Below are 25,823 nucleotides of genomic sequence, written 5' to 3'. Positions count from 1 at the left end.
ATAGATATTTCTAAAGATAAGTCCAAGATGGGGAAGAAGCATTATAACCGAAGGCATTGCTAAAAGCTCGCTAGAATGAAAACCCGCAAAGGGCGTTCAAGGCTAAAATTAGGGCAAGGAAAAGAGTTAAAATCTCAATAGGATACATCTTATGCAAAAGTCAGGGATAAAAGAACAAGAAAAAAAAATAACATCTGCTCGAGTTGAAAATTGAATGGCGGCTCGAGTATTCCCTCTAAGAAGCAAGACTTCGTGAAAGTTCTACTTCGAGCTCCACTATCATTCTATAGTCACCTCCAAGGAAAAGCTGTGAATGCATCAAGCATTAAGCTCGTGGCGGATGGCAAGCTGACAGTAGATTCAAGCTAAGGAAGAACAACTCACCAACAAGTCATTTGCCATCTCTTACATGAATACAACAGAGGAAACCCTAGGGACCGCTCGCAATAATAAGGTCTTAAGCAATGGAAGTTTAGTATCACAGATGCTTTTCGAAAATGGATACCAACCAAGACAAGGGCGTGGTAGAAATGTTTAAGAAATAACTAAGTTATCAGATTTCCGAGGCAACCCAAGGAGACAGGATCCAGGATATGAGGTAGCCACATCTTAAAGGGAGGAAAAGCTGAGACATCTCCCTTTGCATAAGAGCTTCTGAAACATTGGCATCAGAAGAAGGCTCAATTGTATCGAACCTCTCTAAAGGGCATTCTCCCTTCTTTTCTCTATGTACGAATCACGAACTTGGGGCATGATAGACTATGGCCCAGGCCAAGGAATCCAAGAGGTGATACCTTAAAAGAACCAAGAGGAATGGGATGATCTTAAAGACCTTTTTCATATATTTTGTACATAGTCTTTTGTATAGGTTATTTTTGCCTTTGTATTTGTGTGGCACTTTACCTGCTTTTTCTAGTGTTTGTATATTGATTTTAAGGTAGGCTACTTGGAGAGTTTAACTCCATTTAACCTCCCTAGTTGATACATTCATTTTGTATTTTTTCAGTAGGGAAAAAGGGGTGGCATTTAGCAATGCTTGAGGGTGTGCTTAGAAATTGGGCCTGAGTTGGGCCTAGGCAAAATTTTGCATATTGGACTCATTTTTCTCCTAATTTTTCATAGATTTGATTTAGCTAGGTCTCATCATCATTTGATGAACCTAACTAAACCAAATCAATAATTTTTGAAATAATTCAAGGGAGAAAATGAAGCCATGGCCGCCTAGCTCTTTTACTCCTCCTTGGCCGAAATTTCCATGCTACACTCTTAGGTTTTGAAGCTTCTCCTCCAAGTTTCTAAACCTTGGTAGGGTTGGCTGACCTTACCATGGTTCTTAAGTGAACCATGGTCAAGGTTAGCTTCTCCTACAAGTTTTAGAAACCATGGATGGTTAGCTACACCTTACCATGGTTCCTAGTGAACCATGGTTAAAGTTAGTTTCTCCTAGAAGCTACCTCTCCCTATATATTTGTAAATCCTTCACTTGTACTCACTTTTGGACATTTATGAGAATTAGAAATCAGATTTCTCTCTCATTTTCAAGAGTCAAATTCGTGAGGAACCTTCTCCTAGGTTCTCTCTCAAAATTCCTTCTCCTAGAAGCTTGGTTTCTCAAGCTTCTTCACTTCTTCAAGAGGTAACCGAACCTCTCTTAGGTGCTTCTCCACCATTGGAGAATCCTCCAAGGTGATTCCGCCACCTTCAAGGAGTTCAACCTCATGGAGCATTTCGGTCCTTGCATGGAAAGCTTGGAAGAATATCAATCCTCTCCAAGTACTTCCATCAAGGCATGACCGAGCACTCGAGCTATATTAAAAGGGCACGTGTAAATCAAAATATTATTTTAATGCCATACTTTTTCTCTATCTCATTTCTTTTCTCTCTCTTTAAACACCTAATCTAAGCCTCACTCATTAACCCCCAATAAACAAAGCATATTCGAAAAAAAAGGGACATCATTCGGATGAGAGCCTAACATACACTAAAATTGGAAAGTGTAACAAAGGAATGATCACATAACTCAAACATGACTGGGGTTTAATAAAATCAAACTAAGAAGGCATCCCACATCTCAAATGAACGCTGCAAAGACAGAAGCCTGGCAGGAAACCCACTAAGGGGGCTGCGTAAAAATTAGGGCAAGGTCCGCTAGAAGACCTACAAGCAAAAAAGGGTAACCTAGGCAAAAAGTAAGGATAAAAAAAAGAAAATATTCGCTAGGGAACCTATCATAGGTAACCTAGGAAAAATTAAGGATGCTAAAACAGTAACCTGAGTTGAAAACCGAAAGGTGGCTAGGGGGGATCATTCTATCAAAGCATAACCCCAAGTCATCACTTAAGCTTCAAAGAAAAGGCTAAGCACTAAGACAACTCCCCTATAATGGATACGCCTGTTTATCAACCTAAAACACTAGCCTTCCTTAGCTAACCATTCTTCTAAAAACAATTTTTGAAAACCTTTCTAAATAAACTCTTTGTGAAAAAAAAAACACATCCCTTTCTTTTCTCTTGTCCTATATGGCATTAAGGTAATGTTGAGAGATACACAGAGTATGCACAGTAAACACTCATAGGGAGAAGTTGGAGATGTCCTAGAACAGAGAATAGGTATACCTAATCAAAGGGCTAACAAATCATATCTGGTACAGGAAAAAGGGCCAAACTGCACAAACCTAAGGTTCAAGAAGCGACACCTGGAACGAATTCTACACGGCCAAAGGTTGATAAATCCACGCCAATAATTCATACACAGATTAATTTCTTGAAAGTAAAATCAATATGCATTTTAAGCATCAACATAAAAACTTCACAGTATAACACGCATATGACATAAGTGTGCACAAAAGGGTAAGAATTTTGAAATATATATATATATATATATATATATATATATATATATATATAACCTTCAATCCATTCCATCTTTGCATTTTCTTTTGCATCCTCGCATTCTTTGTTTGTGTCTACTTACTACAGGTCAAGGGGAATCATCAGGTTGAAACACCCACAAACACCATAAAGCTCAACAGCCAAGCAAGGCCTCAAGAGCCGAAATCATGTCAGAAGCCTAGCTCAACAAGGGCTCGTTACAAGTTATTTTGTATAGCCACCAAGCAAAGAAAGACACGTCAACAATAAGATAGAGTAAAATTGGCCAAGGAAAAATAAGCGAGCCTACAAGCATGAAAAGGCCATAACACTTTATTCTGTCTTCGACCGAGCTTTACTCTTCAACTAAATAAAGAATGATTCAAGAGAATGCCAAGACCAGAAATGGCTTCCTCACTAAAGCCAGGAGTGGCTTTCAAGATAATACTTATCAATAAACATCCAGCAAGCACCATCATCATGGAGAAAAGATCTCTCCACCAATAGTGACGATAAATAATAATACAGAAAAGACAAAGCTTCAACACTAGAAAAAGTTGAAGCTAAAATAATAATAAAATCAAGACTCTGAAAAATCCTTAGCACAGCGGATCCAACTACCAAGCAAGGGGCAGAGTCTCCCCATAGCAACGATCCCATCAACCCAATCAAGCCAAACATCTTAACTTGACAAGATCAAGACCGGTAAAAGCCTGCAAGATAACCACGACACCCTCAATCCACATCAGCAAATACCACATCACCACAAAAGCTTACTTGCCCTCTAACCACTCCTCAACACCCCAACAACTACAACAGAACATCCAAGCCAGCACCTTCTCCCCAAGAGAAACTGGCTGAGACCCAAGATAAGAACCAATACTCATGTGGGTTACCAGATGCCCGAGATCCAAATAAGGGGCAAAATTGTTAAGTCAGACGAAGAAATTCCCAAAAAGGATTTGAGTGAGACAAATATAATATATATTGTTACCTCTAACAAGTGAGTTAGTGTTTTAGAAAGACATAAGAACAGGTAAAATGACGAAGAGGCATAAGCATCAGACGCTACAAAACGAAAGGCCAACATAAGAACTCAACAAGCCAAATCAAGAACAAGACCATGCCAAGTGTAATCTAGGGCAACACATAAAGACTCAGATGAAAGATGATCAACGACCAAGAAGAAATTCTAGAAGAGATTGAAAGTTTGACCATATACAAGGTTGATCAAGACGAAAGGAAAAGTTAATACGATAATGATCAGACAAAGGTCGAAGTATTGAACTAAATGTCGACTACCAGACGCAAACGAAGAATGACACACAATCATCTGAGAAATCAAGCCTCAAAGGAGAATTTGAATATCGTCTACACTCACAGATGAACACACGAGGTCATTTGAATTATTAGAAGAAAAGAAGAAAGAAGAAGAAAATGTTCAAACACTAAATCATGCATATGTCAGAAAAAGTACATCACTTTTTCAGGCAAGGACAAAAGCTCCACAACTATAGGGTTAGAAAAGGACAGAAGTTTCCTAGGACTTTGCTACAATCAGATACAACTACTAACTGAGTAAGAAAATTTCACACATTGTGTATAAACGGGAAACAACATTTAATGCACGAACCTGAGCATTAAATGAGAAGATCAAACTGGCCGTGAACGACTATATTTGCTTCAACGGACAATTGCAACGGGCAGAAATCACAAGACTATAAAAGCCTCAACTTCAAACCTTAGAGATTGGTTGTTTTGCCCAAAATGGTGCAAGCATAAAGAAGAGTAATATTCAGCCCATGGTTCAACGTAACTAGAGACAGAGCGTATAGAGTCAAAAGTGCATTAATGTATTAGTCTCAGTAAACTATGGAATTTCAAATATGTACATCTTAGCATCAAACCGTAGTAAGTGTAGGAAATTTCCCAATCCTCTTTGTGAGAGTTATGTATACACTCAAACCAAAACTCTCTAGCCAACATCGTAAAGCTTGAAGAGGCTAGGAAAAGAATATTTGTAAAGCTCAGTGGGGCTTGTCAAAGAATATTCACTGCAAGCCAGAAGTGGATGATAAGAAAATACCAGCGTTGGTGAGTGAAGCCTATGGGCTAGGAGTGGTTGAGTATACTTGAAGAACCAGAAGTAGTTTAAGAATACTAACGTTGGGATGGGCCAGGAGTGGTCGAGAATACTTAGAGAACCAGAAGTGGTGTAAGAATACTAGCGTTGGTGACTGAAGCCGATGGGCCAAGAGTGGTCGAGAATACTTGGACCAGGAGTGGTTCTAACCTGGGTGGTTCATAATACTTAGTGCTAGCCTGAAGAGGCTGAGAAGAATATACTAGCATTGATGAGTGAAGTCAACGGGCCAGAAGTGGTCAACAATACTTGTGTACTTCATTTCACATCTAGTAGAACCCTTCAGTTGAAGGAGACTGGACGTAGCTTAGATTGAGCGAACTAGTATAAAAATGATTGCACTGTTTATTTATTCTTCAGATGTGAACACTTCTTAATTGAAAAATCTTGTTGAAAACTTCGTCTACTGTATAATTTCCATTAAAACCATTTTTTAGATGAAGACGCAAATTTTGTTTAACAAACATATTATACTGGAAGTTTCATCAGCAGATTATCCTTAAACGAAATTATTTTGAAAAGAAAATGTAAGAACTTCAATAATTATCATTATGAAACATTTTCTTTAGCAGACGATAAACCCTTTAGATGCATTGACCTTATGTTGAACAAATTCTGCATAACAGTCTAACGTTCAAAAATGCACCGGATAAAGAACATCACTCTTGCGAAATTTTTTTTAAAATTCCTTGTTAAGACACGCACATATTCAACCCCCCTTTTATGTGTATTTTCGCTAACTTCAAAAATTTCTCATAGCAAAGATCCTTAGTCAAACTAGACTAATCATCGAGCAGCCAGAGACCCACAAAGGCAAAGATCCAGCTAAAAAGTTGCTTGTTCCAACAATAACACATATCAAGCCTAGAAAGGCTCTTTAGCTTAAACAATACTTGAACTTCAAAAGAATCCTATCAGACAACCAAGTAAAAAAAACTTGACAAAACCAAGATCCGCAAGGCATGAAAGTCAATCTGCACAACACCCATCCACTCAATGAAGCGCTAAGACAAGGGCCACTCAAAATAGCGTTCCAACGACACACTCTATACAATCCGCGATCCACCTCAACAATCAACAACCAACAAACAACATCCATCCACAGCAAACGCCTTGAGAGGTATTACAATACTCACATGGCGGGAATAACACCAGAGTCCTTGCCATCCCTCCATCCCCAACAAAGACACCTGGAGAGGAATCACTATACTCACTCGGCAAGCACAACACAAATTTTCCTACCAATCATTCGCACATCCATAGGGAGACGCTTAGAGAGGCATTACAATACTCACACAACAGGAACAATACCAGAATCCCTATCATCCATTCCCCAAAGAAAATGTTTAGGGAGGCATCATAATACTTACATGGCAGGAACAAGACAAGGCTCTTACCAACTAATCAATCAGATAAATCACCACAACAAATGGTTGGAGAGCCATCATTGTCGAAACTCAAAAAATTTTGATCTTACCCACAGATAGTTTGGACTTCCATTTTGAAAATCTCATCGGTTAGGGAATGCCTGAAAACCAGACTAATCCCTAATCAATGTTTTTCGAAAAAAAGTTTGAAGGAGTCACCACCAATGTTTTACTCAAAACATTAGAAAAAGAAAATATTTTTAAAAGTACCAAAATGACCTTCATAGTCAAAATTAGGTTCGGAAGTCGATTACGTGTAGGGAAGGTATTAGGCACCCTACAACACCCTAAATCGGTACCCTATGATGTAATTAGCATAATAAAGAATAATAATTTGAATATTTAATCCCCTTTATTAATGATTATTTACATATCAATTTTACACATTTGAGACTAATATATCTACATGTTTGCTTTTTATTATGGCAATATAATATGAATAATGTCATTAAATGGGCCTGATCCTCTTGGCTAATTCCCTAATGGAGTCATCATCTGTTGGAACCTGACTGAAGACGGCCTGACATCCTGTTTGAAAATCTCACCGACGTCGGTATGCCAGAGGATCGGACTAAACCTCCGTCGATGGTTTTGAAGAGTTCATGGAGTCACCACCAATATTTTGCTCAAAACATTGGGAAAAGAAAATCATTTTGAAACAGAGTTGGGCACAAGGGTCGGTTACGCGTGGGGGAAAGTGTTAGGCACCCCATCGCGCCTAGTATTAGTACCCTATGACGTATTTATTAACAAAATTAAGCGAAGATTACCAATTTTACCCTTTTATTACATATATATCAATGTGTTATTTACATGAATGCTAACCTAAACATGAATTATTTAAAGAAATAAACAAGACAAAAAATAAAGAAAAGAACCTCCGCAGCAAGCTTTTATTAGAAGAAAAACTTGAAGGCGCTTTGTGGCAGCCTCCTCAGTCTATAGGAACCTTCTCGACACTAGAAAATTTAAACTAGAAACTCTAAAATCAGCTCCAAAGGGCTTAGAGATGTCTTAATCAGACACTTCACTAAGTTTATCTCACTTAGAGTGGTTTGAAGAGAGTAGAGGGAAGAAAGAGAAAGTTATGCAACTTGAGGTGTATTCATTCCTTTGGCCAAAGGGTTTCTTATATAGCCATCTAAGAGGAAAAAACATAGAAGAGTTGTCTGACATGGGACTTAATCTTTTGGATTTCTTAGAAGTGGGACTAAATTGACCAACAAAAAATAACCATTTTTTAGTTGCAATGCAGGGCCTCTAGAGAAATCGTTAACCATTGGATCGCACGGTTCTTTGATGGTACCCTCTCAATATATTTATCTTTAACTTCAATGGCTGGATCATTGAAATTATGTCTGTAGCAAGAGATACTATCAGAACAAAAATTTTGTTCGGTATAAGACTCCTCTTTTTTAGCTATAGTGTGGTGCCACTAGAGAATTTATTAACCGTTGGATTATGCTAAAATTTTGATGATATCTTATCAATACATTTCTCTTTAATTTCAACGGCTAAATCGTTAAAATTAGGTTTTTATCAAGAGATATTATCAGATCCAAAACACTGTCCAAAGTGAAACTCTTCTCCTTTTTTTGGAAAGGGGAACGACTGTTCTCACCCAATCTTTTACACATAATTTCATTTTTGAAATGGCCATACTGAATTGGAATGGCCATACTCATTTTGCAATGAGTATGCTCGTTTTCAATTGAGTATGCCCATTTTCAATTGAGTATGCCCGTTCTAATTGTCCAAAATATAGAATTCTAGGTTGTTTTGACTCCTTGGAAGGTCTTCTAGGGGTACCTTACTTCCCTTTGAAGTTTCCTTGTGTCTATAGGTCCATTGAGGGTCACTTCCTTTGATTTTGAAGCTTTCTGTCTATGGTTTGCCTTGCCCGGATAGAAACTAGTGTGTACAAGAAGAAATTTATGAACTAAAACTACTAGAAATAAGTCAAAGATAGTAACTTTCTCCGTCGACTTTCGATCCCTTTGCATTGTGTTTGAGATGTCTATTTATAGGCTTAAAATCTAATTGTAACGGTCGTTCTGGTCGTCAGAATAGGGCATTCCAAATTAGTCTATTGTGGAAAAAATTTGAATTTGGAACAACCCATTTCGAAATCAGAATGACCCGTTCCAAATTAGTGTTTTTGTTGATAAAAGCCTAAGTTAGAACGAACCATTCTAACCTAGGGTTTTTAAGCCTTTTTGATGATTTGGAATGGCCCGTTCTGAGCTCTTATTCCAGGCTTGTGCTTCTAGGCCTTCTAATGTTGTTCTGGTTTGTTCAAGTGTCATATTGGGCCTTCAAAGTCTTCTTGTTTTGTTTTGAATACCCTAGATGAAATTGGGTGTTTACAATCATAATACTCACCATTATAGGAACAACACAAGGTTTTTACCAATCAATCAGAAGAAACCACCACGGTAGACACTTGGAGAGGCATTGCAATACTCACATGGCAAGAACAACATTAGAATTCCTACCATCCATCTCCAACACCGACGCTTAGAGAGACATCATAATACTCACAAAATAGGAACAACATAAAGTTCCTACCAACCTTCAAACTCTCCTGGCTGGACTGACATTAAGACTTCAGTCAACCATTTCTGAGTGTTGATGAGTGTGTTCTAAGCTCAACCTCTCTAGGTTGGACTGACATTAAGGCTTCAACCGGCCTTTTTCGATTGTTGATGAGTATATTTTGAGCTCAACCTCTCCATGTTGGACTAACATTAAGACTTCAGTCGGCCTTTTCGAGAGTTAATGTGTATATTCTAAGCTCAACCTCTCTAGGCTAGACTGACATTAAGGCTTCAACCGACCTTTTTCGAGTGTTGATGAGTATGTTCTAAGTTCAGCCTCTCCATATTGGATTGACATTAAGGCTTCAATCATCCTATTTTGAGTGTTGATAAGTATATTCTAAGCTTGGTCTCTCCAGGATGAATTGAAATTAAGGCTTCAACTGACCTTTTTCGAGTGTTGATGAGTATGTTTTGAGCTTAGCCTCTCTAGGCTGGACTAACATTAAGGCTTCAATTAGCTTTTTCTAAGTGTTAATGAGTATATTCTGAGCTCAGCCTCTCCAGGTTGGACTGACTTTATGGCTTTGGTTGACCTTTTTCGAGTTGTGGTGATTCCTATGAAAGAAATGAGTATATTTTGAGCTCAATCTCTTTAGGCTGGACTAACATTAAGGCTTCAATTGGCGTTTTCGAAGCATTGATGATTCTGCTTTTGAGGAACATGTTAATGTCCTTGACTTTGTTGTTCGTAGGATGCTTGGTGTGCACCTATTTTGGATCTAACTTTAGTAGGATGTGGGTGATGCCTCTACTGTGTAAGTATTGTGATGCCTCTCTAGGCGTGATCACTAGGAAATGGATGGGTGGCAGAGACTCTAGTGTTGCCCCTGCCATGTGAGTATCGTAATCCCTCTCCCGACGTCTTCATTGGGGATGGAATATGTGGTAGGGATTTTGTGTTGTTCTTATCGTGTGAGTATTGTGATGTCTCTCTAGGCCTTTATAATGGGGATATATGGCAAGAATTCAGTATTGTTCCTGCCATGTGAATATTATGATGTCTCTCTAGGTGTCTTTGAATGTTAGAGTTTTCTGGGTGGATGATTACTGATTGCTGAGGTAGAGTCATGTGAATGTGTTATCGAAAATTTGTTTAGGGTGGTGTTTGTTGAAGTGGTGTCTTGGAATTATCTGAATATTGAGGATTGTCTGTCAGTAGAGCGGGGAACTATTGTGGTATCAACATGGTGTTGAGGGTAGATGTGGCTTGAAGATGTCGTGGTTGACTTGTAGATGGTTCTGATCTTCATTGGATTGCTTGACTTAAACATGAGGTGGGATTGTTGTTGTGGGTAGACTCTGCCCTTTAACGCCTCTTAAAAATAGTACCTTTAATTAATTGCGCAAAATTATATAACTTTACAAATATTTATTTTATTCCTAAGAAATATATTTTATTTATCCTTTTAAAAAAAATTATATGTGAAGTAGGCTTCTTTTGTATTTTTATTTAAAAAAACATGGATAAGAATTTAAGCTAGTAAAGGACTAGTCATTAAACTCTAAAATTTGATAACATTAAAGATAGAATTTGTTATTCAAATAATATTATTAATAATTACTATAATTAATTTTTCATAAAAAGACAACTTTTATTTTACTTTATACATAAAAGTTTGTAATAACCGATGACTATTTTATAAACTTTCATGGCTTATGATATTAAAGATAGAAATGTGACTCAATTAATATTGCAAACCATTACACAAATTAAAACAATTTATATATGGAATATATTCTTTTAGTATTTTTAATTAAAGAAACAAAATTCGCATAAGGATTTTAAGTTAGCATATGGCTAATTAATAAACTCTTATGATAACATTAAAGATAAAATTGTTATTCAATTAATATTATTGATTGTTGTGCTTATTTTTATATTTTATTAAGAAATAGAAACTTTCATATTTTATGTGTTTTTGTTTAAAAGAAAATATGAAATATCCTTACACAAGAATTTAAGCTAATAAATGACTAATCAAATAACGTCAAAGATAAAAATATTATTCAATTGATGTTATTAATTGTTGCATATTGAATATTTTCTAAACAATAATTTTTGAAGAAGAAAATTCATATTTTACTCTATACACAAACTTCATGATAGTAAATGACTATGTCATAAATTTTTTGATTTAGATGATATTAAAAGATAAAATTGCTACTTAATTAATATCACCAATTATTACATGAATTAAAAATATTAATTTTATTTAAAATCCCAAAAACTATTAATTAAGTTAAAAAAAAGGTACTCAAACACAACTCTCATACAATTTTTAGCAAATCAAATTAAATGAAAAAAAAACACAAAATACCAAACTATTAATCTATTTAACATGTGAAAATAAAATGGAAAAAAGAAGAAAGAAAAGAAAATCACAACAATTAAATTTCAATATATTTCTAGAATCTAAAGAACTAGAACATTAGTCATTAGACCTCTCCACATCGTACAATCGTAAATAAGAGAGAGAGAAATGAAACTTCATTTAATTAATGCATGAAAAAAAATTGCAACAATGAAATTTCAATACATTCTAAAATCTAAAGAACCAAAACATCATACTCCCCTATTGCACCAGTCGTAAATCAAAAATAACAAAATACGAAACTTTATCACAAATTTAAGATATTAGCAATGCAATGATATGTGTTTCATTAAAAGAAAAAGCGAGAAATTTAACAAAAAGAAGAAAAAAAGTTAAATAAAGAATATGATACCAAATTGTGAAGCAAATAATTTATTGAACTTCTGAATGTAGATAATGATGTCCAACAAAATGAGGTGTGCCTTGGGCTTGTGATCAATAACACAACAATTTCTATTTTGCTATAACATAAAACTTTTCTCCTAATCTCTAACTTCGGTATTTTTTTTTCCTCTCTTTCTCTCTCTTTTTTTTTTTTTTTTTTTTTTTAATGTTGGCTAGTGGTATTTATAATCACATATAATTCACATTTGTAGCAAGACATATTCTATTATCTCCTATTTTTATGCAATCACTTGATCAATCTTATCTCTTCAGTTACAGCTGAATATTTGACCACGTCAATATCTGAATATTTGACTATGTTAATCCCTTATCTCCTCTGACTTAATTGACTTATCCTCTCACATATTTTTCTTCTGTTTTTTCTTTTTTATTTAAAATATTCTCAAATAAAAAATTTGTTATCCACAATAGTCACCAAAAAATAATTTAATTGCAAGAAAATAAAGCAACTAAAATAAAAATAAAATAAAATAAAAGAGAGATAATTTTTAATGGACATGTATGTGATTTATAGCTATAAAATAGTTACACACAAAAAAAGAAAGTAAAGAAAAGACATTCACATGGTTAATATATCGCGAGAAAGTTTCTCTTTCATGTCGATATTAAAATTGTGGTATTTTTAGTAATTTTAAAAGTTAGTTATTTCATGTTGTTTATCTTAGTAAAATCACATTTTAAACCCTTTTTAATTTTTCACACCTATTAAAATTAGGGTATTTTAGTTACATGTTACCAATCTTTTCTTGTGTATATTTTAACTAAAAATAAAAAGAGGAGAGATCTATTTACTCCAAGTGTTAGTCTATATAGAATTATTTCACTCAATAACTCATGTTCTACATTAAATTTCAATGATTAACCATTAAATATAAAGTTCTTAATGCATAGATTAATTCTATAAAATTTTGAAAATTATTTGATACTCTATTTCATTAATTCAAATTAATGTATCAAATACTTTTATGATTAACTATCAATTAGAATTAATGAAACAGGATATCAAATAATTTTCATATTTTTTAAAACTTTTCAAACTTAATCTATGCATTAAGAACTTTAAATTTAACGGTTAGATCACTAAAATTTGATATAGAACATTAGTTACTGAATAGTATAAGGCTAAATAAACTTACTCTTAGGGTAAGTGGATCCCTTCTCAAATTAAAAAAATAAAATGTAATTGTTACAAAAAAGATTTACAAAATATGATAGTTATTATGGGAAAATATCACAGAAGATAATGTAGTTGCAAAAAAATATAAAATCTTACTAAACTAAAACAAATAAGAGATAATACTTATTAGATTTATCAAACTATTTATTTACAATACACACACACATATATATATATATATGTGTGTGTGTGTGTAGGATAGACTGCTAAATTTATATTATTTGACTATATTATGTCACGTGTAAAACTTGAATTATTAAGATTCTTTTAGTAACATTTGTTTTTTTTATAGTTTTTTTAACATTTTTTTAATAAAATTTAACACCAACTAGATGATATCATAAATTATCTTTAGAAATGTCTCAACTAATGGACACTAAAAGGTGTGAAAATGACCCCATATTAAAGATAAGTTAAGGTCAAATTGTAGTTATATAACTATGAAATCAATTATCAATTATTTTTAAAAATTAACGCATAAAATATAATTTTATTTTGTTATTATAGTTGATATCATGTCATCCAAATAAGTATTTAATACAAGTTTTATTATTGTACATACTATATATAATAAAATAACAAATTTACATTATCATACTAATCTACATCATGCTACGTATAAAAATTGGGATCACTAAAGTGATTTTGAATAATATTTGTTTTTAAATTTTTTTATTTTTTAATCTTATTTTAGTAAAATATAGCACTAATAAAGTAATGGAGTTTCCTTGAGAAGATGAAACTTCGGTTCTCCTATTGACTTCTCCTTGCTCCACAATCTTTCTTGAGGTCTTCAAATGCTTGAAAAACAACGGAAATACAGAGTAGAACTCTGTTTTGGCACACCACTCTCCTGGAAGAAGAAGAAAGAAACCAAAGGCACAAAGGAAGGATTCCTTTGTGAAGGTTCATAAGGAGAAAGTTTTCTCCAAGTGTGAGAGACTTTTGAGAGAGAATTTCTAAAAATGAAACTCCAAATCCATTAAAAGTGGCCAGCTACAAAGGAATAGGGTATATATAGGAGTTGGGAAGCTTGTGAGAGAAACTAGGTTAACTAGAGTTCAAAGTAAACCATGGTATGGTTACTTTGAACTCTAGCCGCCCAAATTTGAATTTAAAATTCAAATTTGGGTGCCTTGGCTGGTCACACTCACTTCACACACACTCATATGGACCTTGTGTGCATTTGGAATGTGATTTAAGTGGCAATTCATTTGGATTTGAGGCATGTGAATGGCACCTAGGTGTGACCATTCATGCATGCTTCAAATTCAAATGAAATGCTAACCTAAATTACATTCTAATGCATCTAAGGTTCTCTTTACCCTAAAATGTCCTAAACTACTCGATCTAAGATACAATGTAAAAAATAAAACTATAGAATAATTCCTAAAATAAAAAGACAAAGAAAATGAGACCAATATTGGCTATGTAAAGCCTATGGTCAAAAACGCCCAAAATACAAGGCAAAATGTGTACAATGCAATAGTCCTAATCTATGTACAAGATTGCCAGACCAAGCTTCAAGATATGATGGCCCACGTGAAGAGTAGTTTGAGCCTAGAAAGTCCACCATCCTCCAAGCTAGTCAATCTCTCATGTATGCTCCTTGCCATGACCCTAGTAATTAGGCCTTTTAGCCCAACACTACAAAAAAATCAAGTTTTAGCTACCACCAAAATCGGTCGCTATTTAGGTAAATTCAGTCGCTGTTGCATTTAGCGACCGAAATAGCGACCGAAAAAATCCGTCGCTAAAACCCTGGTCGCTATTTTAAATAGCGACCGAAATTTTTTCCGTCGCAATTTAGCAACCGAAAAATCAGTCGCTAAACATTAAAAATCCGTCGCTAATATTTTGGTCTCCTAACTTCTGGAGACCAATTTTGCGACCAAATTTTTTTGTAGCAATTTCGGTCGCTAATTTTTTTTATTTATTTAATAAAAACATTTTAAAAATCAGTCTCTAAATCGGTCGCTAAAAACCTGAAATAGCTACGAATAAATTCGGTCGCTATTTCGGTCGCTAAAAATTTGAAATAGCTACAAAATATTTTGGTCACTATTTCGGTCGCTAATAACTTGAAATAGCTACGAATTATTTCGGTCACTATTTCGGTCGCTAAAAACTTGAATTAGCTACGAACGATTTTGGTCGCTATTTCGGTCGCTAAAAACTTAAATTAGCTACGAATTATTTTAATCGCTATTCCGGTTGCTAAAAACTTGAATTAGCTACAAATTCTTTTGGTCGCTATTGATGACTCACATGATTGCTAACTAAACCATGTGAGTCATAAATCCTTATTGCATTTAATCTATTATTGAATAAATAATCAATAACAAAAGCTAGTATTAAGGAAGATTAATTTATTATCATTTGAGAAATTTTTGGCTAATAGCAAGTAGATTGAAGTGGAAAAGTAGGTGGGATCAGTTAAGCATAGTCTTATGAACCAGTGAAAGTGAAAATTTCATTCAACGGTGATGATAAAAATGTCAAAAATTAACTCTAACTTTATTAACACAAGTCACTTTTGAATAACATAAATTAGTTCTTAATTATCAGTAGATAATGTATAAATATGGACACACAAAAAAATATATTAAATCAGTTAAAAAGATTATAATGCCCTGTAGGGTACTTTTTCTTTTGATAACTTAAAACAGAAAACTACTTTACATTTGGGTAATTGATGCCAGGTGGTGTGAGAATCTCAGAATCAAAATACATAGGCCCTAGCTTCCTGTACAGTTCTAACGCCAATTGCCTCTAATTTATATGGTTATAATACCCTACACAATCAAATTTCAGTATCATTTTGTCACTTATGATTCCATGTACTATGAGGCTGGAGGTCTTGTGTTGGTCTTCTCAGGACCTGCAAAATGGTTTAACAAAAATACAATTTACATGCAGTTTGAGCACCAATCAATCAACATGTAGTGCTATATAAAGGCAACAGAAAATGCCATAGTAAAATTGAAATCTATAACACCAAGTTGGATCCAATTCAATGATTTTGCTGAGTAAAGGAAAGGATTTCAATGCCTTAAATGTTGAGAAATCTGAATGAAATCATACCAGTCCCACTAGCCTCACGGATCTCCACTTCTCTCCATTCTTGCACAAGGGCACAACAGCAACACATCAAATGAGAAAGAAAATCATCAACAAAGCCCCCCTACCATAGAATGTCAATAGCTAATGAAACATAAAACATACCAGAAAATGAAAAAAACAAAAAAAAAGTCTCCATATAACACTAAATTCCAAAGATAACTCAAACCTTAACATTTATATATTTGTAAGTCGCCTTGAAAATTGGACAATCAGGATCCATTTAAACCATATCAGAGTCGGTATAAATTTCCACAAGCCAAGAAACAACAAGTAAAAATACTGAATAGTTGAATACATGAGAGTCTAGATATATTAGCCAATAGCCCCCAGACACGTTTACTAAAATAGTGTTTTAAGTATATCCTCTGAACAATAAGAATAAACCTTTCATCATAGAATAAAAAATTATGTGAAAAGAAGGAAGCATTACCCTGATGTTGAACATCTTCCGAAGCTTCCTCCTTATGCAGCAAGTATAGCAACAGCAAGATAAATTATTGAATATGCCATCAATTCATTATATACTTCCGCAGAAGCTGAAAAACCACAAATTTGAAATTTAGCAACACGGCCTCAATATAAGAAAGTGACAAAAATCAATTAGGCCAGAGCTGTAGCTATTATGATATCTTAAGAATGGTGAGACTTCGTTACTGTTAAAATCAAAGATACATTACCCTCTTCAGTCTTAATTATATAAGAAAGTGTAGACAGGGCTTGCTTCAGTTAATTTGATGAAGTCAAGATTTTCTAAAGGTTCAGGCGAAGTCATAGCAACCAAGAAGACATTCTTCAAAAGTGAAAATTATAAACTGAATGTGCATAATGTTATGATCTTATTATCCACTTAAGTAAAATTCTAGCCTTGTTAACGACAGAGTGAAACAGAATTCAAATAGAGATTCATCACTTTGATGCTAACAACCCATTATAGCTCACTTACATATTGGCCTGTTAGTTGCAACAGTAGAAATATTTGACAGTGTCCCACAAGGATAGAAGCATGTCTTTATACCTGCAAATCAAATTGTCCACTTAAGAAGAAAAGCACAACATGATTGGAGGGCTCTGTTGAGATTCCCCTATATTTAAATTATAGATTTCATCATTAACATGAATAACTTCACACTAACAAAATCAATAGCAAAAGGTATAAATCAATAAAACTATTTTTTTCCAAATATTTCATGAGACAGTAGTAATATCTAATAAGTGACACTGTAATGTAATTTCTTAGACTGTTGGCAAGGATCTAGATTTGGTCATACAAAGACTGTAAATGCAACTCATATTTAGACAGTTCGTGTCATGACAGAAAATTTTATTATAGATCTAAACAATATTCAATGGTTGAGAAGAAATTAGTTTGTTAAATGCCAAACACGTCATACAATACTAGCTAAATGAAACAGACTTCAACAATTCATACCCTTTCTAGTTAACCTTCCAGAGACATAGAATCCCTTCTCCAACACTACAAACCACCTTAATATATGCAACACCCAATAGCACAGTAAAGCTAACAGCTCCAAATTAAAACTTGATACAGTAAACTTATTAGCAAATTGAAATTTACGGGGATCAATTTGTATGGATGTGCACTTTCAAGGACAAAATTACATATGAAATCGCAGACAAATGCAAATATAGCAGGAAATTGCAGTCAAATGCTAACAGTAATTTAGAACCTATGAAATTGCAGACAGATGCAAATACAGCATTAAAATGCAGACAAATCCAAACAGTAATTTAAAACCAACGAAATTGCAGACAAATGCAAATAATGCAAGAAATTGAAGTCAAATACAAATATTGCAGGAAATTAATTGCAGACAAATGCAAACAACAATTCAAAACCTCGATTACAATCTCCACCAATCAATAACACAAAAAACCCTAACCTTTCTTATGCGGCACGGGCTGGATGACGGCCTCGCCCTTGTCGCCCTCCTTGACCGCGACCACCGCCTCCGCCGCGGCGGAGGCAACGTCATCGGGATAACGCACGACGACCACGGAACAGACGCAGTGGTGAACGCAGTAACCGCTGACGCTGCCGAGCCTGCCATCGCTGTCGCGTCGCACGGCGCCGAAGCCGAGGCGCTCGACCTCGAGGCAAAAAAGCATTGTATTCAAAGCAAATGGTGTCAAAAGCGCGGTGCTGAAGTGAGGCTTCAAAAGCGAAATCAACAAAGGCAAGTAGCCTATCCTGGGGGCCAACAAGAAGCGATGAGTTAAGCGAAGAAAGAGCGTGGGATTGAAGTGAGATGAAAACCCTAACTAAGAAGAATACGAGAGCAGGAGGAGGAGGGAGAGTGGTGACTTCAGATTTTTCAGATTGGGGGCTCGGGAGGGAAACAATTGTGTTTTATTATTTATTTTCAGATTTTTCAAAAATATTTTTTAAACAAATTCTACATTAAATTATTAATTATAGTCATTTTTTAACTAAGTTATTTAATATTAGTTTTTACAATAATTTTTTTTTTTATTTTTATGAATTAATTAAAATTTTGAAATATATTTTTTTTAAAAATAATTTTTTAGTTGGTGACTAAAAAGTATTATAATAAATAATAAAATTAAATAAATTAAATCTTATAATAGTATTTTTTTCATAATACTAAATTAAATATTCTAATTAGTTTATAATAAATTAAAATAAAAATATAATAAAATATATTAATTGATATTTCAAATAAAATATATTAAAATATTATAATATAAAAAAAATTAATATTAAATCAAAAGATTATATAAATCATAACTAAAATTATAATAAATATTATGATATTAAATTTATTATATATTAAAATTAATTACATATTTGTATCAAAGAAATTGTTATAGATTTTAGATGTTTTTTATTATGTTTTATAATAAATAAAATCCAATATTAAATCAAAAGAGTATAAAAAATTATAACCCAAATCCAGGTAAATATTTTGATATTAAATTTATTATATATTAAAATTAATTAAACATTTTTATCAAACAAACTCATACAAATTTTAGATTTTATTTACTATCTTTCATAATCAAAAGAAATCCAATATTAAATCAAAAGATAATAAAAATTATAACTAAAATTATAATAAATATTCTGATATTAAATATTTGTATAAAAAAATTGCTACAGATTTTAGATTTTATTTATTATATTTTATAATCAAAACATATCTAATATTAAATCAAAAGATTATAAAAATTATAATTCAAATCATAATAAATAATTTGATATTAAATTTATTATATATTAAAAGTAATTAAATATTTTTAGATTTTAGATTTTATTTACTATGTTTTATAATCAAAAGAAATCCAATATTAAATCAAAAGATAATAAAAATTATAACTAAAATCTTAATAAATTTTCTAATATTAAATTTAGTATATATTAAAATTAATTAAATATTTATATTTAAGAAATTATTACATTATTTAAATATATATTTTAAAGTTTTTATTTTATTAAATTAATTGAAAATAAATTATATTTTATCACTTTTTAATAAAGTAAGTGAATGATAATAAATTAATTAAAATTTTAAAATATATTTTAATTAAATATATTTTTATATCAATACAATAACTAAAAGTATTATAATAACTAATGAAATTAAATAAATTAAATCTTATATTGGTTATTTTTTTAATGATACTAAATTAAATATTCTAATTATTTTACAATAAATTAAAATGAAAAGATAATAAAATATTTTAACTGATATTTCAAATAAAATACATTAAAATATTATAATCAAAACAAATCCAGTATTAAATCAAAAGATTATAATTAAATATTTTTTAAAATTTAATTAAATATTTTTATCAAAGAAACTGATACAAATTTTAGATTTTATTTACTATATTTTATAATTAAAAGAAATCTAATATTAAATTATAAGATAATAAAAATTATAAGCTTCTGTATTTTATATATATATATAATTACTTTCAGTATTATATCAATGAATCAAACTGGCGTAGTGGTTTTGTAGTTGGCCCATGGTTACCTACAGGACCTGGGATTGAAACCTGGCTGTGTAACTTTAATGAAATGTGTAATTTTAGTCTATTTATAAAATTTAATAAAAAAATTTAGCGACCGATTTTAATTCGGTCGCTAAGTTTGTTTGTATTGTTTAGCTACCGAAATTTAATCGGTCGCTAAAAATTTCAAAAGTTTAGTATTAGCGACCGAATTTAATTCGGTCGCAATTTTTTTATAATTTTTTCAAAATTGGTCGCTAATTCCGTCGCAAACTACGTTCCCACGAAACAAAATTAAACAGCGACTGATTTAGCGACCGATTTTATTGCTACTGATAAAATCCGTCGCTAATTCCGTCGCTAAACAGCGACTGATCAAATTCTGTCGCTAAATCAGTCGCTAAATTATTCGGTCGCTAATTCGGTCGCAAAATAGCGACCGATAAATTTCGGTCGCTAATTTCGGTCGCTATTTTGTATTTTTCTTGTAGTGCAAGGTCTTCCATTACAATGCGACATTGTAAGTATAAATAAAATATTGTTATTGTTGACTTTTAATAAACTAACTTTAGAAATGTCTCAAGCAATACATACTTAAAGCTATGAAGACAATTTATATTAAAGATAAGTTGGAGTCAAACTTTAGTTTTATGAGTGCAAAATTAAATATCAATCCTCTTTTAAAATTTATGCATAATAATATATATATATATATTGTATTTTTCTATTATGATTGATATGATGTTAGGCAAACAAGTACTTTTATACAAATTTTATAATATTGTACATATCAACTTATATTAAAGACAACTTATTTTGCTATGATGGTTGATTTCATGTTAATCAAATAAGTATTTTTATACAAGTTTTATAATATTATACATAATATGTATATATATATATATATATATATATATATATATATATATATGTGTGTGTGTGTGTGTTCGTGCGTGCATGTATAAAATAAACTAACAAATTTAGGTTATTAGACTTCTGTGTATTATGTCACATGTAAAAGTTGGAACTACTTCAACCTTTTCTAGTAACACGTTAATAGTTTTTAACTTTTTTTTAGTGTAATTTAACACTGACTAGATGATAATATAAATAGAAACAAATATTGTTATGATTGACTTTTAATAAACATATTATAAATTAATTTTAAAAATCTCTCAAGCAACACATACTCAAATATCTAAAAATAACTATATTAAAGATAAGTCCGGTTAAACTTTAATTCTGTGATTACAAAATTAAATATTAATCATCTATTTATGTTAAAAAAATTATGCATAATAATATACATTTAATGTATTTTATTATTATAGTTGATATGATGTTAACTAAATAAGTATTTTTTATATAAATTTTATAATATTGTACATACCAATTATTCTATAATCATATTAAAAATTTTAAGGACAACTTATATTAATGAGAAGTAAATTTAAACTTTATACTCTACAACTACAAATCAATTATTAATCTTATAGAAAAATTATCAATATAATATGATGAAATTAAAACTTAAGAAGTTTCTATGTAAAAGAATTAAATTTATAGAAATTAAAGAATTTTTTTATTTATTTTTATTTACAACATAGTCATAAAATAATTGATTTTTATCATTTGATATTTAAATTTAAAATTAAAAAATTATTTAAAATTATTTAAAAATATAATCATAATGTTTATTTCAATAATAAACTATAATTGTATAACCAAATAAATATAGAAAATTAATAAAATTTATTATATTTACAATAAAGTTATGAAATAAATATAAATATAAAATAATTGAACTATTTTTATCACTTTAATTAACAAAATTATTAAAGAAATAATTTTAAATATCATATAATTTTATAAATATTTTAAAGTCTTGAATTACTTTATGTGATCTTTAATTGTGCATTAATCGTTGTATAATATATACTCATACTTTAACGAATTCGAATAAATTACTTAGTTATCATGTAATTTTACATATATAATGATATAACTTATTTGTAGCAAAAATGCATATCTAAAAAGGAAAAAGTGTTTTTAGAAGTTTAATTATTATATATAATTGCTTTATTTATTTATTTATTCTTATATTTATCAATATATTTTCATAATTTAATTTTTAAAATAGTTAATTGAGAAATATCATATTATGTGTTAGCGTAATTTTAATTTATTTTGTGATTAAACTTCTACAATTCATTTGTATAATTACATAAAACATGATATGATATTATATATTTTAATTAAATAATTTTGACTAAAAATAAAATGATCCATTTTTATGATATTATAATAATTCATAAATATGAATTTGTCTTACATTTTTTATTTTGTATGTATTTTTATTTTATTTTATTTTAATTTAATATAAAATTGCTTAAACAATAATTATTTCACAAGTAAAAATAATATATAAAAAAAAATGGTGCATATGCACATGTTACTTATCAGTATCTAATAAAAAAAACTAACGTATCCAAATATATTTTTTTCAACAATAATTACCATAACAATAAAAAAAAAAATCTTTGATAACAAAATTTAAATTAAAAACCTATGAATACTGTCCAATATTCTACGCAACTGGCAAACGTATTCGCGTTGTTCTAGGCATATACGACGTTCGGGCACCATTTTGAACACGCACCACTAAAAGCCACGTGCATGATTGCAGTGCCGCTAGAATACGTAAGAATACATAAGTAAGAACAATTAGTTGTGTGGTGGACGTAGAACTAGAACTAAACGGCACGTTCAGATTTGGTCTCTCTGCGAAACCAACACGTGTTGAACATGCACTTCCAACACGCTTATCTCTCGGGACACACGCTCAAACGACCAACTCAACGCTTGAAAACTCTGAAAACACGAATCCTCCTCCAATCTCCATCAAAAACAAAATGAGTCATGCACAACCAGAAAAAACAATGAGTCATGCACAACCAGAAAAGGACACCAAATACGGCGTCGTTTTGGAGCCGGCTGTTCCAACCGGACTCGGTTCAGCGGCCATAGATGGTGACCCGATAACCATCGGAGAAACCCTGGAGGCGGTGGCTGTATCTGTCGGCAATAAAGCGGTGGACCAAAACGACGCTGATGCAATCGCCGCAGCTGAGATTAGGGCCACCGGAGAGACCACCGTGAGGTCCGGCGGCGTCGGCGAAACGGCACAAGCCGCCGCCACTCTCAACAGTCAGGTCATGCGACCCCAAGACAAGACCAAACTTTCCGACATCTTAACTGTAAGATCTATGCACATATGATTCATTATTAGGTCATATTAATTAGATCTCATACTTTTTAGACTCATATCATACCAAGTGTAAATACTTTTTTATACAATAAAAATTTAACTCATTTACTCATTAATATAGTTTATGTTATTTATACTTAAAATTTTATATAAATTTTAAAATATTTAATTATTTATTATTTTGTTTTATTTTAATATATAATATTATATTTTATTATATATATATATATATATATATATATATATATATTAAATTTTATAAGATTACAAAATCACTTACATGATTAAATCATGTGATATTATTTATATTTAACATTATCTATACCAAATTTTATATAATTTTAAAATTATTTAATAGTTTATTATATTATATTATTTTAATGTATAATATAATATTTGATTGTACTTATTAAATTTTATATAATTTTAAAGTTATTTAATATTTCATATTTGATTATATATACGTATTACATAATTTTAAAATTATATAGTAATAATAAAATATTTTAATGTATAAAATAAATATTGAAAACATGTTTAAATATTATATTATAATATGATATTTAAAATATGTTTATATCATTTTGTTTTAAAAATATGAATAAATATTTTTTATAATAATATATCTAAAAAGAATTAATCATGTAAAATTTTTATTATTTAAAAAATAAATCATTTGAAATTTTTGTGTATAATTTAATGATGGGAATTTAAAATTTATTGTATAAAAATTATTAAAAATAAATATTTGATCTTAATTTTTACAGAAAATTTTAAAATTTAACTTTTAATGAGGATATTTATACATATCTTGTATTTTTTTTTATCATTAATTAATTTTTAATGGAGATGATGTGAATTAATAGGGTGCGACCGATAAGTTATCGGTGGACAAGGCGGTGACAAAAGAAGATGCTGAGGCGGTGCATGTTGCGGCAGAAATGGTCGCTGAACCCGGCGGAGTGGCGGCATCCATGACAACCGCAGCTAATCTAAATCAACTAAAGTGAGGAGTGCTAGCTAGCTAATACTTTTTCTCAAGGATCAATTTTAATTACAGTTTTATGAGTGTGGTGTGGTTGGTGTTGTGTTTTTTTTTTTTAAATTGAAGATTTATTTTGATAATATATATTTATGTTTAATGTAAATTTAATTAATTTAAGGAATATATTTTAAGACTTTAAAGAAAAAGTAATAGTTGGTGAGCACCAACTTATGTATGAAATTGTACTGAAGTGTTTTTTAATTTTTTTATTGACTACAACTAGTTCATAACTTTTGAATGTACTAATTAATTAATGATATCATATAAATTAATTATTATTTTATTTTATTTTTTTATTTTTTATTTTCTTATTAAATTAGAGGTTCATTTATTAGATGGTTGCATGCAAGATTAGTCCATTACACCGCAATTTATCAAGTATTGAATGATTTTATGAAAGTGGTGAAATTCTGTGGTATCTTCAACTCGATTTATTTTTACGTACCCTTCAACTAAGGATGGAAAAGATATAAAATTTAATTAACATCTTATAAAGTAAGTTTTTTTTAATGAGATTATAAATAATGTATTTATTTTTATTTTATTCCATCAATCTTTATGAGAGTATTTAAATAAATTTATAAAATATTTTATAAATAATTTAAAAGATATTTTGAATTTACTTTGATAAGTTGTTCAGTAAAATTTATTATTTAGTTTATACAAAAAATTATTAAAAATATTGATATAAATAATTTTTATTTATTTTTTTAATTCTTTCATAAACTTATATTTATATTTTTTTATTAAATTTTCCAAAAGTTTTCATTTATCATTGTGAAACAAAAATAAAATCTACATTCTTATTATTGTCAGTTTGTGTGTACTAGACTTAATAATCATATTTTAACATATTACTCATAATGACTAGTCATAATATGCATCTATTGGATCTTTAATATAATAGTAATCTTATATGTGAAAAATTATATATTAAGTGTTTCTGTTAGGGAATACTCTTATTTTAATGTTCTCAAACACTTGATCTTCTTTCAAGCTGAGTTGATAATTTCTTGAATCCTTGTCTCAAAAAGGAGGGCAGAGGATATCTGTAAAGACATTCCGATTTTCAAGTTAGTACTCAATACAGATAAAATAAATATTGTACCATTAAATAATCATATCTCCTTTTTCCTATCCCATTAATACCATATTTATAGTGATATACTTGGACTTGATGGGCCTTTTGGCTCTAGAGTCTAGTAATCTAGATTTTATGTTTAAATAAATTCGAATTTTCTTTTATTTACGTTGACAAGATCATGAGTGAACAAATTCAATACTTGAAATTAAAAATATGATCACAAAGTAAAGAAGTTATCTAATAAAAAATATTATTAAAAAATAAACTTTAAATTTATCTAGATAAAAAATTGTTAGATAATTTTTTTTTCAATTTA

General features: G+C 30.8%; 1 protein-coding gene across 1 annotated transcript; it reads left to right on the top strand.

Annotated features, from left to right (window-relative positions):
• Positions 1-22,930: 22,930 nt before the first annotated feature.
• On the top strand, positions 22,931-24,711 carry LOC109809477 (late embryogenesis abundant protein 3). The gene is made up of 2 exons (XM_020372808.3): positions 22,931-23,367; positions 24,245-24,711. The coding sequence occupies exons 1-2, from the start codon at positions 23,023-23,025 to the stop codon at positions 24,386-24,388; spliced, it is 489 nt and encodes a 162-aa protein (XP_020228397.1). The 5' UTR covers positions 22,931-23,022; the 3' UTR covers positions 24,389-24,711.
• Positions 24,712-25,823: the final 1,112 nt, after the last annotated feature.

The sequence above is a fragment of the Cajanus cajan genome, chromosome 10, assembly GCF_000230855.2.
Source record: "Cajanus cajan strain Asha chromosome 10, NIPB_CcT2T_4, whole genome shotgun sequence".
NCBI classification, from domain to species: domain Eukaryota; kingdom Viridiplantae; phylum Streptophyta; class Magnoliopsida; order Fabales; family Fabaceae; genus Cajanus; species Cajanus cajan.
The sequence above is the reverse complement of the archived record's forward strand: the minus strand, read 5'-3'. Positions and strand labels throughout refer to the sequence as shown.

What these genes read in the sequence shown, in the direction of transcription:
- LOC109809477 (XM_020372808.3), top strand. Translation starts at nt 23,023, where the DNA reads ATGAGTCATGCACAACCAGAAAAAACAATGAGTCATGCACAACCAGAA. An exon ending in AACTTTCCGACATCTTAACT is followed by an intron (nt 23,368 to 24,244) that starts GTAAGATCTATG and finishes GTGAATTAATAG; the next exon opens with GGTGCGACCGATAAGTTATC.